Source organism: Ips typographus, linkage group LG1, assembly GCF_016097725.1.
Source record: "Ips typographus isolate SLU linkage group LG1, UJ_Ityp_2.0, whole genome shotgun sequence".
Taxonomy (NCBI): Eukaryota; Metazoa; Arthropoda; class Insecta; order Coleoptera; family Curculionidae; genus Ips; species Ips typographus.
This window is the reverse complement of record NC_138422.1, coordinates 22,664,802-22,678,345: the sequence shown is the minus strand read 5'-3', so window position 1 is coordinate 22,678,345 and position 13,544 is coordinate 22,664,802. Positions and strand designations below refer to the sequence as shown.

At 38.6% G+C, this 13,544-nt stretch overlaps 2 protein-coding genes across 8 annotated transcripts in view; one reads left to right on the top strand and one right to left on the bottom strand.

Moving 5' to 3' along the window:
• The first annotated feature begins 178 nt into the window (after window positions 1-178).
• On the top strand, window positions 179-8,595 carry LOC145727360 (uncharacterized). 2 transcript variants are annotated; one of them, XM_081976915.1, is made up of 5 exons: window positions 179-720; window positions 775-1,433; window positions 1,531-3,850; window positions 3,902-4,582; window positions 7,605-8,595. In XM_081976915.1, the coding sequence occupies exons 1-5, from the start codon at window positions 258-260 to the stop codon at window positions 8,489-8,491; spliced, it is 5,010 nt and encodes a 1,669-aa protein (XP_081833041.1). In that variant the 5' UTR covers window positions 179-257; the 3' UTR covers window positions 8,492-8,595. The 2 variants fall into 2 exon arrangements, with proteins under 2 accessions (XP_081833041.1, XP_081833040.1); XM_081976914.1 differs by having other exon boundaries at window positions 179-1,433.
• A 2,142-nt stretch (window positions 8,596-10,737) lies between these two features.
• Window positions 10,738-13,544, bottom strand: part of Vha100-1 (V-type ATPase subunit a family protein Vha100-1) — a 43,897-nt gene continuing 41,090 nt past the window's right edge. For all 6 annotated transcript variants that reach the window (XM_081995423.1, XM_081995419.1, XM_081995422.1 and 3 more), the window contains 3 exons: window positions 11,654-11,885; window positions 11,427-11,598; window positions 10,738-11,058 (listed from right to left, as the gene is read on the bottom strand). In XM_081995423.1, coding sequence (XP_081851549.1) covers window positions 10,956-11,058; window positions 11,427-11,598; window positions 11,654-11,885 — 507 coding nt within the window. In that variant the 3' untranslated portion in view covers window positions 10,738-10,955. The remainder of the gene's footprint in view (window positions 11,059-11,426; window positions 11,599-11,653; window positions 11,886-13,544) is intronic.

The window sequence follows — 13,544 nt, the reverse complement described above, 5'->3', positions numbered from 1 at the left end:
CGTAACGGATATCTCCAAAACTATCTGTTATTGTCAATTTTACTATAGCTTGTAACCTTGTAACATTTAAAATGTCCAAATTTCCAAGAAAAAAATCACACTTGATAAATATGGCAACAAGTCTGTAACTAGTACAGTTAACCAACTTGTTTAACGTCAAAAATGTAACAGTACCGGAAGGTTAAAAACCATGACAATGACAAAGGCACCCGATATAAAATATCACCAAACTAAAAATTCGTCGTAACTAAATCAGCATGAGATCTCAAAAAGTTTTAAACGGCCTAAACGCCACCCCATCTCAAATCAAACGCAATCTAAAATACATGAAACCGACAGGATACAACATGGACATTGACGAAATGTTGGTGCAAGCTACCATGAAACTGCGCCCCATCATCGACGTTCTTATGGCGACGCCCAACGCTCCCGACCATTTTATCTCCATAAGAGAATGCGATGACATTGAACAGGTATCACGTATTGTTAAGGATGCTTCTAAAAGTTTGGAGAATATTGGATTCATCGTTGACATGAAGCCTGTAGCTTTAAATATGCAAAAGTATCGTAGACGAGCTAATACTGATGGTAGCATTTACGTGGATACGACACTGTTGGTGGGAATTTTAGAGTTGCACCGGGTGCTTGAAGGTATCAAAGAAGACTTGGAGAGTTTCTACAGGTCTATAGGGATTCACTCTTTTGCTCAAACTGAGTCAGGTCTGGATTCATTACCTACAACCACCGAATCAACTTACAACTCCAATAAAATAGTTTTCAAGCTGAAGCGACCTGCAACTCGTGGAGGGTCGTTTGCTTTACTAAAAAACGAGTTCATTCTCATGCCTTCAACCACCGAAATACCGTTGAATACATCCCAATCTCAAGTTTTGGCTCAAGATGGTAGTTCAACATTCCCAAGGAGATCCAGATCTGATATTTCCTTTGACAATGAACGAATTACTGGAGTAACCGATGCTTACGGTGCTAGACATCTACTGGTTAAATGTATCTACGACCTTAAAGGTGTTAGCGAATACTTAGGGACTCCACGTAGAGACGCTTACACCATATACACCATGGATCTGGATGAAGATCAAGAAGATGAAGACGAAGGTGGGCCATCCGATGATGAAGAACCCCAGCCTAGAATGAGCAGTCTGAAGGAGACGTCTTCAAACACTGAACCAGTAAATATATCCAGTCCAGTTAGTAGTCAGGCTAGTGTTGAGAGGAGAAGCGCTACAAGTCCAACGTCCATCAAGTCAATACAACAAGAGCAGAGGAAGTCAACACCAAGAACATCGCTTATTAATCCACCAGCGCCTTTACAACAAGTGGAGAGGATAGATCAAGTACCGGTAGGCACACCGCAGAAGTGTTGTTGTCCGGAATGTTTTGCTGAAGCTCGACGTGCTGATGAAGCTTTAGGGGTAAGTTACTAATAGTAGTAGTACTAGTAATAACCCGTACTTTAAGACAACATTTTTGAACCAAATTAACTGGCTTTAACTTTTGTTTTTATAATAGGAATGCGACGAAGACGCAGTAATCATCTGCATTAAAGGTTGCCATGAAGATGAGGGAGACATACAGATCGTGATCAGGCAATGCCCAGACTGTAAAGCTAGCACATCTGCTCAAAAAGAACAGCCCATACAACAACCGCCTGCACCTCCACCACCAGTAGCACCCACTTACCCTCCACCTGACCAACCTGAAGAAACTGTAGCACCACCTCCTCCAAGAAGATCAACTCTAGAACCGGTACCTTCTCAACCTTCAGCCGAATCAGTGACATCAGCACTACGAAGATCTGTGGCTGAATCGATTACATCCGAACCACGCAAGTCTTCAGTTTCACAGGCATCTCGAAGAAGATCCACCCAGCCAGAAATAGGACTTGCAACACCCCCGTCAGAGACTGCTTCTCCACGAACATCGGTTGCACCACCTGAAACAACTTCCCCTCGAACATCAGTTGCTCCACCTGCGAGTCCAAGAGCCTCCATGTCTCCTAGAGAATCACCTCGTCAGTCAATTTTGTCGTCCCCAAGACGGTCTACACCCCCCAGAAGGTCTACGCCTCCTGTTATTCCAACTCCACCCCAACAGTCGGCTACTGACTTTGATTACGAACCATCTAACATGTACGGTTTGAATGAAGAAGAGAAATTTGACGATACTGAATCAGTAACTTTGCATAATAAAGACTCACAAGGTAGTTTAGTGTGCAGTGATGATGAAGAGGGTGAAGAACTGGGTGAGGAAGGTGGAGAAGGTCGTGAATTGACAGAAAAAAGTCTAAAAAAATTGTTAAACTACTCTCAAGACCAGGCAAACTATTCAAAAATACGACTCTACGAAACTACCAATTTGTGTTTGGAAACCAACACTGGAGAAGAACTAATGATTTCCTTGACTGTAACTCCTAAAGATTTAAGCACCGGAGGTCCTAACCCCATTAGCTTAACCGACATCTTTAGCGATAACGAAGAAGTTGGTCAAAGACTTCAAAGCGAATCTCGGCAACGCTCAAGCTCCCAACCTAAAAAAACCATAAACTATTACGTACCGGATAAATACATTCCTCTAGGGAGGACAAAGATTTGCTCCAGCTTGGAGTTTGACGTTACTACAGCAGAATCCAAGATTAGAACTCGCGGAATTAAAAACAAAAACAATAAAATTCTGGTGCAGCTACAGGACTTTGGCACTGACAACCTTCTAAGAGCTTGTCGTCCAGCAAAGTGCTGCAGAAAGGCGGTGTTAAACGAGAAAATGAAAAAATGTTTACCCTACGCTGCTAGCATACGCTCTTTACCACTCGACGATGATGATATGGACGTAATTAATCAGTCATTGCAAATGAGTTTGCAAAAAGTTAAAAATTCAACAAACCTTCAACGAGAGTTCTATGCCAACCAGGTGTTTTTGGTTAGTCCTGTACATACAGTGCAATTCTGCCATCTTAATTCTGTAGTGTCTGTAGAAAATGTCAGAAAAATGTTAGTTGAACAAAAGCTAAAGTACTATATTGAACTAGAGCTGGATATGAAGATGAAGAAGGAGTGGGAAGTGTATTACTTTGAGCAGGTGAAGCCTCAAGGTGAAAATAGTTCTAATGGAGGAGTTGGTGACCCAGCACAAGTAACATCAAGGCAGTGTTCGCGTTATACAGGCAGAGTAGCAGAAAACCATTCATCTCTGATAAGAACTGCCCGGAAAACGGTAGAAACAGTAAACAACCACCACAGAAAAACTAAATCCAGTAAGATTCCCGTTTATTGTGGCCTGAAAAAATTGATGAATCCACGGATTGACAAATCCCAGCATGTGCATGACTTGGACAACTGCTCTGAATCTCCAAATAACAACAACTCAGAATGTTCCGTATCAACTTTAGCGGCAGAAACCAGTCTAGCAAAGTTTGACTCATCCAAACTCAAGTTGAGTGTAGCTTTGCAGTCCTTCGAAGAGTCTTTAAGCAGATACGCTCAAGACCACTCATCCACGTCATCTATTGTGATCAGAAGAACCAAGAGGAAAAAAAAGGAGTTTTATCTGTCCAGGTCCAGATCAGAAATCTCCTTGCAAGGTTTACAGAAACTGAGCAGAAGCAAGATGATCTCTCCACTGACTAGAACTACACAAGTCAAGAAGGAGTCAATTAGCAAAGAAGTGGTTAGTGTAAACACTTTACCACCTTGGAAAGCTATTACTGAAGACCCTGAAGCTTCCAAAATGGTTCTAAGCTACTTTGCCAAGATGCTTTATGACATGGTAATGACCCAGATGATCCACGAGGGACCAAGGTTAATGGATAAGGGAGTGGAAACTGAAAACAAAAGTAAGTTTGTTTTTTAACGAATTTCTTTTTACATCATTTTGTTGCTTGTAGGTTTAAAAGAACTCTACAGGAAACCTTCAAAGCAACGCCCTCTCAACGTAAACTTACCAAAATTTGGAGTCAAAATATCTTACCACAATCTCAAAGCCAAACAATCTCAATTCTGTATAGTGCCTTCAAATCGAAGAAATTTAGAAAACTACTACCTGATCAACACTATGGCGTTGCAAACATCCAGCATCTTAGGAGACAGCAAAATTTGCCAAACTTCCAGCACTTTATTAGCATATTTCTTCCAACCAAATATCGAACAAACCAGAATTTTCAGAAAACTGTACAATCTCGAAGGTCAAAGTAGTAGTTGTGATGAAATTGTTACCGTAAATTCCAGAACGAGTAGTCACAACGTAAGTGAAAGTGATCCCGATGACTCTTTAGGAAGATCCCTGGTAAAGCTCAAACAGACTTTGGAAAAGTATGAGCATGTGAAGGAACAAATTAACAAGAAATGCCACAAGCAGAGCGCGATTAATCCTATAGAGTATTTTGTTTATCATCAAGCGTGCGCTTGTAGCTCCAGCAATAATAACCACAATCACAACAAACCTGAGAAGAAACAATCTTTGATGCAAAAAATTTTGAATAAAACCAAGGAGCTGTTCAGTTCACCTGAGAAGGATATGTGCAGAAAGTATAAGAATCAGACTGAGTTCCTGAGCATGTCTCCTGAAGGTATTTTAATTGTTATTTTAGGTATTAGTGAAGCTCTTCTGAGTGTAGGTAACAGATTGCAGTTAGGGACCATGTTTATCGATAGCAAAAGCCTCATGAGTGGCAGCTTAGAATCTTTCTCTTCTGTTTTCATTTCTCTATATTACATTTTCCATGGCTTTGACCATTTGTCTTGTCTGTTGACTTATGTAAATGTTTCCCAACCACTACTCCTTCATGTCACTCGACGTGGTATCAATGTGTACCACTATGTTTCTCCAGCCAGCCTCAAAACGTCTAGAACAAGATGTCAGGCAATCGATTCGTGCGTTTTATTGTGGGCTACACCCCAAGAAAGATACATATAGTGAGTAGGAAACCTTCTTCTTCTTCTTCCACTTGTAGAAGGCGTACCGCCTGTAGTTCACTGATTTTTTCCCTGTGAGGTGGACTGCCAGCTGTTTCTCCATTTCTTTGATGGTCTGCCCAGGGGTCTTCTTCTTGTTTGTATGTTATCCCTGACGATTCGTGGTAATCTATCTTCTCTTATGTCATCCTGCTGACGTGCGCGTTCCAGTATCTTCGTCGAGCTCTACACCATCTTACAATATCACTGGTGTCAGTTTGTCTTCTTAGGTCTTCGTTCCTTTTCTTATCCAGAAGGGTGTTGTCTGTTATATGGCGCGTATTGTTTTCATCTCTGTTGTTCTGAGAATTCTTTTGGTTTTTGATGTATCGGCTCTTGTCTCTGCTCCGTAGCTCATTACTGGCAATCTTAATCTAAACACTTTAAAGGTTAAGCAGGCTGAACATGCTTGTTTGGCTCTTTCGTACCCTCACGCCAATCTGCAATACCAGTCCTTATTGCTGATAGTGCTTAAGTCCTCTTATCCCATTCATTTACCCTGCATATATCACTCTCCCTCGTCCTTTTAATTTAAGATTTTTCAAGATCTTCAATTTGCACAAATTTCACTCTCAGATTAAAAAAAATCTTAACTTATGTTAGAATCTTCTTAAGTCCACCTCGCTTTCCGCATTCATGAATGAGTTGCATAAACCTATCTCAGATTTGTCAAAAATGGAAGAAGGTTTAATTAATTACTTTGACGCTTTGCAAAACTATTGTAAATCAAAAGATCATAAATATATTACTACTTACTATAGTTATTCACAAAGTCACAGATAACTAAATATTATACTCTGTTCACATAAAACTCATTCTCCACTTCTTAGAGTCATATTAGTTACTGACACTCTAGAGCAATAATTTGTTTCTAAATCTGATTAGGTTCAGGTAAGGTCAGTTCTGTATGAAGTGATCGTAAACAATTAGGGAAACTTCTCAATTCCAACCTAAATACCTCATTTCATCTCTCACATTTTTGCTGTCCTGTATCTGACATTCTCTACCCCTAATCACATCATCTCCTGCACATGTTCCCCATTTTCTTCTTTATCATCCCACACAAACGGTTGCTCCCAGTTAATTTCTTCACTTAAGCCATTCTTCCTTTTACATTTTTAACATTATGTATTTAGTTGAGCTTTCCATTCTTCAACTACTGGTAGCCTAACTCTTCTAAAAATGTCGATAAACATCGTCCTAGTACTACTTAGAATGGGAAGAACTATCGAACAAGTACTTAACAAGCCTAAACGATATGATGTGAAGAAGCCAAATCATGTCAAGGCAAAGCAAAGCCCCATCTACAAAACATGCATCAGGCCACGCCAGAGAAACATTACCAGAACTATCCAAGACAAAATCAATAATCATAACAATGGAATAAAAGTATTAAAAGCAATACGAAGAATAATTCTGGAGGATAGAATGCAAAACCACACTAGAAGAGAGAAACTTGAGGTGCAGGACATAGTAAGATGGGTGAGAGCAAGAAGACGATGCTGGAAGAAAAATGTTGTCAAAATGAATCCGGCCCAAATAGCAAGATGGGCACAAACACAAAACCGTCGGGATCACACGAAACCTAAGTTGTTACAAGCGGAAGGCGAAGACGAAGATTAACCTAGTTTTGCTTTTATTATATCTCATTCCACCTTCTTCTATATACTTCTTTCTTCTGTATTTCAATAGTCCAACCATATTATTTGTATCCCCTTGACAGACAGAGCAAATACCTAACTTGTCCATAAACTCTCCTTCTTTCATCCTGCTCAACATCTCCAGCCATTCTTTGCTCCAAGTTAGATTAGCAAATAAATTCCTGGAGGAGCTGGAGTCCTATAGGCAGCCTCTTATGGCTCTCTAACTTCACACAGTCTCCATCTCTATGCTCTCCCATACTGTTTCTTACCATTTTGCGTCAGTCTTTCTATTGTTTCAAAATTGGTTCGCAAATCATCGGATTCCGTTGATACTTCACCTTACCTTCTTTACCTCTGTACCTGAATGGCAGTTCTTAAAAAGAAGTAAAGAAAAACTAGTTCGAATTGAAAACTCATCGATGAACAAAATTTCTGTTTTTAGCTTGTCACGGATATCGGATAACACAACCCTACGAATTTACAACATTTTTTTTCTTATTGGGCTCAGTCTGGTCCCTTTGGCTTTGACAATCACGATGTTGTCTGTTTTCAGCCACTCTGAACAATTGTTCGGCGCTATGTATGCCCAGTGGTTCTCAACCAGAAGATTTGCTTTCTTCCTACGTCCCTGCAGACCTTTTTTCTGCCTTATATGTTGTAGAGTCCGGTAACCATTTTCTTTGAAAAAATGACCGAGATATGAGAGTTTTCGTTATTTTACTGTTGTCAAAAGTTCAGGAAACACTCTCAGCTTTAAGTAGGAGAAGTTACAAAACAGTGATCTGATTTTCTGGATTGTTGCACACACGGACTGATTCAATCCTGCATCTAATTTTCTTATCCGAGTTGAGTTGCTCGGTGACGTTGTGTCCATTTAGTGACTCATTGAGGTATGGCTAAAGATTTTAGGTATCTACACACAGAAAAGCTAAATCAATATAAACCTAATAACTGTAGTTACAGTGTTGTTAAACAGTTAAACTTTGTGTTTCAGAAAGAGATTTATGCTACAACTGCGGTTGTTCAATAACACAATGCGCATCCGAGATGTCCCCTGAAACCACCGACCTGGTTGAACCGTTACTCTGCAGTTGTCCTGAAGAGTCCAAACCAAAACCCAAAACTTCGGAACCTTGCTGCAAAAAGTATAAAGGAATATGCAATTTTACCAAGCTGGGCTCAAACGCTTCCATACAGTCACTTAAAACGCGCTTAAGAAGAAACAGTCTGAAACCCCAGAAACACAACGGTGAACACGAGTCGGCGATTGAAATGTGCGTGGATGAGCACGTTCGAGTAGTGCAATGCGAGAAGAAAAGTGCAAGTACTGGTACCACCAAGGATTCGGGAACCCAAAAATGCGAGTGCGGTAAATGTGAAAACTTTGCGGAAGATGGTACCTGTTGCTGTTCGCACTGTTTAGGGTGCTTGGACAAGAGTTTCGAGGCCAAACCAACCAATCACACTGTCGGTGTGGTAACCGAGGCTAGTCAAAGTTCACAAGTAGAAAAGTCGAGCAATAAAACCCTCTCCCAAACTAAGTCACTAAGTGATAAAACTCCAACTCTCACTAAATCACAAAGTGATAAAAACTCTTTAATTAAAGAAATTTATAATGAAAAAACTCACAGTGAAGCCGCAGTTAGTACTAGTGTACTGATGGAACCAGTTCCTTCATCTCAACCTGCAGAAGATTCTAATATCGAAACGATCAACACGGAACCAGAAGTGGTAGACACAAAACCTGAACAATCTGCCACGTTTTTCTTTGTGGCACCGCCTCCGCATATGTTTCAGCATTTAAGCGGCAGCAATCCTTTCGATCAATGTCGGTTTAATATGCCGCCTTTTTTCCACATGGAGAGGCCTCCGGATCAATAGACCAAAAGACTCAGTGTCCGTGTTAAAGGTTTCTTCTTTTTGTTTGTAAATAGAGTGGTACTGGTTAGACTTTGGTAATGATAATAATAATATTGTGTACCACGTTTCGTGTTTTGTTTGTTGGCAGTGTTTTGATAGACTACAACTCGCGACAACATTTTATTCACATTACTTTTTCATAAAATTTTCAGATTTGTTGCCTAAATATTAAGAAAGTTACGGGGTCTTGTAGCAAATAAAAGCCAAATTCAGCTTCCACTCGCACTGCAAATGGCTTATTCCAGTCGTTTTCAACTAAACCAAGCTAAAAAACTATAGTAGAGTCTATTCCTTAACGGTTCAACGCAGGGAATGTCTTGACAGTCACCTGGAAACATTTTTGGTGAATAGAATTTTTAAAAAGACCGGAAGTGCTACAGACGCCATTTTGTAGCCAAAATGTCAAAAATAATGTGTAGAATAACAGATTCATCACTTAAGTCACTTTAATCGTTTCCAAGATACTTAATTTTTAATTGCTTGTCGTGGCCAACTGTATATTTCTGTTTTGGGGTTAGAACCTTGAAACTTGGCACAATTGACTACAATATTTCTGAGATTATGTATGATTTTTTTCAGAATTTTCCCGTTTAAATTAACGAAAATACTGGACGTTGAGTGACCGACCGTCAGTTAACTGGTCCTAACTACTTTCTGTATTCAAGTAGTTTTTTCAGAATTACTAGATAATAGTATATACTATAATTGCACCAAATTTGACAGCAGCTAAATTTGCCAAATATGACGACTGTCCATTCTGTAAATTAATTCACAAAGAAAAATCCAACGTGCTGGTAGTCTGAAACTAACCAGTTTGAAGAGAGATCTCAAAAACTACTGGCCGTATTCAAGTGACTTTTTAAGGAGTGATTGGTATACAGGTGTGGTAAATCCAAAACCGACCATAGGAAAACCGTGTAACGGACAGAGACACATACATGATTGCATGCGCATGACAAAGGCAGAACACCTCTAAAAATTTTAAGTAGGCCATAATTTTGCATCAGTGTTGTCAAACTGACTAAATGTACCGACTGGATTGTAATTATTTGGATACTTTGTTATTAGAACATTCCTAGGCCAGACTCATTAATCAACTCATGTGAGATATTTTTGGAAAATCTTTTGTTGTCTATGACATTTTGACGTAAAAAAATAAAAATAAAATAAAATAATTACAATCCAGTCGGTAGATTTAGTCAGTTTGACAACACTGATGCAAAATTATGGCCTACTTAAAATTTTTAGAGGTGTTCTGTCTTTGTCATGCGCATGCAATCATGTATGTGTCTCTGTCCGTTACACGGTTTTCCTATGGTCGGTTTTGGATTTACCACACCTGTATATTATAATTACACCAAGTTTGACAGCTGTCAAAAATTTCTAACTCCGACAAAGGCTTAAAAAACATGCGCGTCATCAACCAAGTGTATCGTTTATAGTCAAACGAACGTTATTTCAAATAAATTCGGGCACTGACCAACTGGACCAAGCGCTCAGGTTGCTGTACGTGGTAAATGAAGGAAATACTATACAGGGTGATTCCAAAGTTGGTGCTTTCTTTTCAACTGCGAATAGGGCTTCAAAAAATAGGGTTTTTTTTTTCTTTGACGCTTTTTCGAAATATGAACAATAACGAAGATACCGGGTGTTAAAGTTTTACTGAGAAAATACAAATTTAATGATTTTGGCCAAACCACTTGAAGTAATTAGACAAAATTTTGTAGGTGGCAGTAGCTACGTGGAAAGGAAATTTTCCAAGAAACAACAATTTTCTTGCGTTTACCAGTGGCGCGCGTATCATTTTTTTAAAACATTAAAAAAGAAAGGTTTTGAGCGGTAAAGAGGGGAAAAAAGGGTGAAGTTTGAAGGTATTTAAGCCAGACAGGGATCGTAGATGGCTGTGACTGGCAAGAAAAAATGCCGGGGCATTTCCGGTTAACACCAGTCGACCGGAAGTGCACTGGTTTTGTGTTTACGTACGCATCTTACAGTAAAATGTTATTTATTTTAAAAAATTAGCATAAAAATAAAAACTAATCCCCAAAATTTTGTTTTTTTTTTGCGAATATCTCCAAATGTAATCAATTTTTTTTGCTAATACTTACCTTAGACAAAAAATTAACGACATTTGATAAAAATGCAAAAATTATTAATTTTTAGTTCTGTGACAAATGAAGTGTCTGTTGCACTTGAAAAAATACAACTTTTACAGCGCAATTAAATTTTTATTTCTTCAAGAATACCTACATCTTACTTTAATAAAACATTAAATAAACAGCTAAACAGGAAAGCCGTTTCTTTATAAACGACATTTTGAGGTTGTAGAGATGAGCAACGTCAATCTAATATTTAATTAATTTAACAAGCAAAACATCACCGAACTAAACACTTTTCCTAGCCCATTTAGGGGTTTTAAGCGATTTTACTCCTCCTTAAGTTGACCGGCGGTTTCGAGAATAATCTCAAACGAGAACGGCGTAAAAGCGTAACCCGTTCCGGAGTAGAACTTTGAACAAAATTCCACCCTGAAATACACGAATGTTAATTAATTTTAATGTCAGATACAGATTTTATTAATGAAATTAAATAATTATAATGTATATTAATAATTAAGGAAAAATTTTCTTCCGTCTTTACTTAGATTTGAATCAGGGATTTTTGCGTTTCAGGATGAGCTATTAAGGACCAATAGTTTGCTCGACTTATTTTTAAGAAATCGAGCAAACTATAGGTTAGTTTTGATGTTTGACAGTTGGTCACACAAAGCCGGAAAATCAGAGATCACTGGTTCAAGACTAGCTAAAGGTGGAAGAAAGATTTCACCTAAATTTTGATTGTTTTGTTACGCCATAATTATTGCATTGAATTTAAATTATGTCAATCAGAAACTCACCAATGAAGACGAAGAGTATGCAAGAAAGCAGACAATCCTTCCATCAAAACAAGAATAGAAATAGTCAGAGTACCCCAGACGGCAAATATGATGTAGACTGCAACACCACCAGCCCAACCATCGACGGTTAAACCTTTGTTGAGCACCATTTGCCACAATACTTCAGACAGCTCTATAAAATTCATATTTTAGACTTTTGCGGCTCAATTTAGGATTGTGTAACGTACGGGCGTGAGCCAGAGACAGAGCCCACAACCGAAGATAGGAGGCGGTGTGAGAGATTGAGCCTAGAACGTATTCAATGGTGTGAATGCCTTGATGAATGTAAATTTCGGACATTGGTTCCTCGTCGTGTTCGCCGCCTCCTTGAGCCGGCACTGGCGTTTGGGCGGTGTTGTTGTGGATTGGTTGTTCAGCGTCGCCATTTTCGGTGGCCGAGTGAATTTGGTTGTGGTTTACCTTTTGGAAATAAACGCTGATTTTACCAGTTTTTTACTTAAAAAAACTTCTGCTAGTAAAGGAGGTATAAACTCTATTTAAAAACTAGGAGGAGTGATCGTGAAATAGGTTGGCAATAGTGGTCAAATGTGATTGGCCGGTTGGCGGTATGATTCACACAGCAGAAATCATCAATAAACAGGTTATGTCTGTTTTTTGTTAATAATAAAAGCAAACAACCTTTGACATTAACGATTTACACACAAACACGTCATTTGACAGATTTGTTTCATGCTTTGTTTGCTTTTTTCTTCTTTTTGTGTTTAATTTAATTTTTTGTGCTTATTTGCCGCTATTTTTTGTATGGTTTTATTTTGTACAGGTAAATTTACAATTGCAATAGCTATATTGAGATATTGAAGGCTTCTGAGAGACTTCCGCACGCTTCTAGAGCAGTTTAACAGCTTCCAAAAGTTTCTAGAACCGTCTACAAGGTTCCAAATGCCTTAAAAGCAGTCCAGAACCTTCAATGCTCTTTAAACTGCTCAAACACTTTCCAAACCCATCCTAAAGTAGTCTAAAAAGGTTTTAAAACACTACAGAAACTCCAAAATGCTTCTCAAGCAGTCGAAAGCCTTCCAAAACAGTCCAGAAGCTTCCAAAAGCTTTTAGAACACTCTAAAGGCTTCCAAATGAGCTTCAACTAGTCTAGAACCTCTCAAAAAATTTCAAAGCAGTCTAAAAGCTTACGAATTCTTCTAAAGCAGTTTAAAAGCTTCCATAAGTTTCTAGAACCCTCCATAAGTTTTCAAATGTTTTAAAAGCAGTCTAAAACCTTCAATACTCCTTAAACTCGCCAGAAACCTTCCAAATGGAGATAGAGTAGTCTAAAAGATTTCAAAATACTACAGAAACTCCAAAATGCTTCTAAAGCAGTCGAAAGCTTTCCAAAAGCTTTTAGAACAGTCTGGAAGCTCTCAAAACGTTTCAAGACCGTCCAAAAGTTTCCGTATGCTTTTAGAGCAGTTTAAGAGCTTCCAAAAGTATCTATAACCGTCTACATGGTTTCAAATGTCTTAAAAGCAGTCTAAAACCTTCAATACTCCTTAAACTCGCCAGAAACCTTCCAAATGGAGATAGAGTAGTCTAAAAAATTTCAAAATACTACAGAAACTCCAAAATGCTTCTAAAGCAGTCGAAAGCTTTCCAAAAGCTTTTAGAACAGTCTGGAAGCTCTCAAAACGTTTCAAGACCGTCCAAAAGTTTCCGTATGCTTTTAGAGCAGTTTAAGAGCTTCCAAAAGTATCTATAACCGTCTACAAGGTTTCAAATGTCTTAAAAGCTGTCCAAAACCTTCAATGTTCCCAAAGTAGTCTAAAATGATTTCAAAACAATACAGAAACTCTTAGAACTGTCTAAAAGATTCCAATTGCCCTTCAGCTAGTCTAGAAGCTCCCAAAATATATCAAAACAGTCTAGAAGCTTTCAAAAAATTGTCGAACCGTCTAAGAATTTCCAAATGCCTCTAAAGCATTCCAGAACCTTCAATATACTCTTTGAACTGTCCAAAAACCTTCCAAATACTCCCCAAAACGATTTTAAAACACTACAGAAACTCCAAAATGCTTCCCAAGCAGACGAAAGCCTTCCAAAACGGTCTAAAATTCCCAAAAGCTTTTA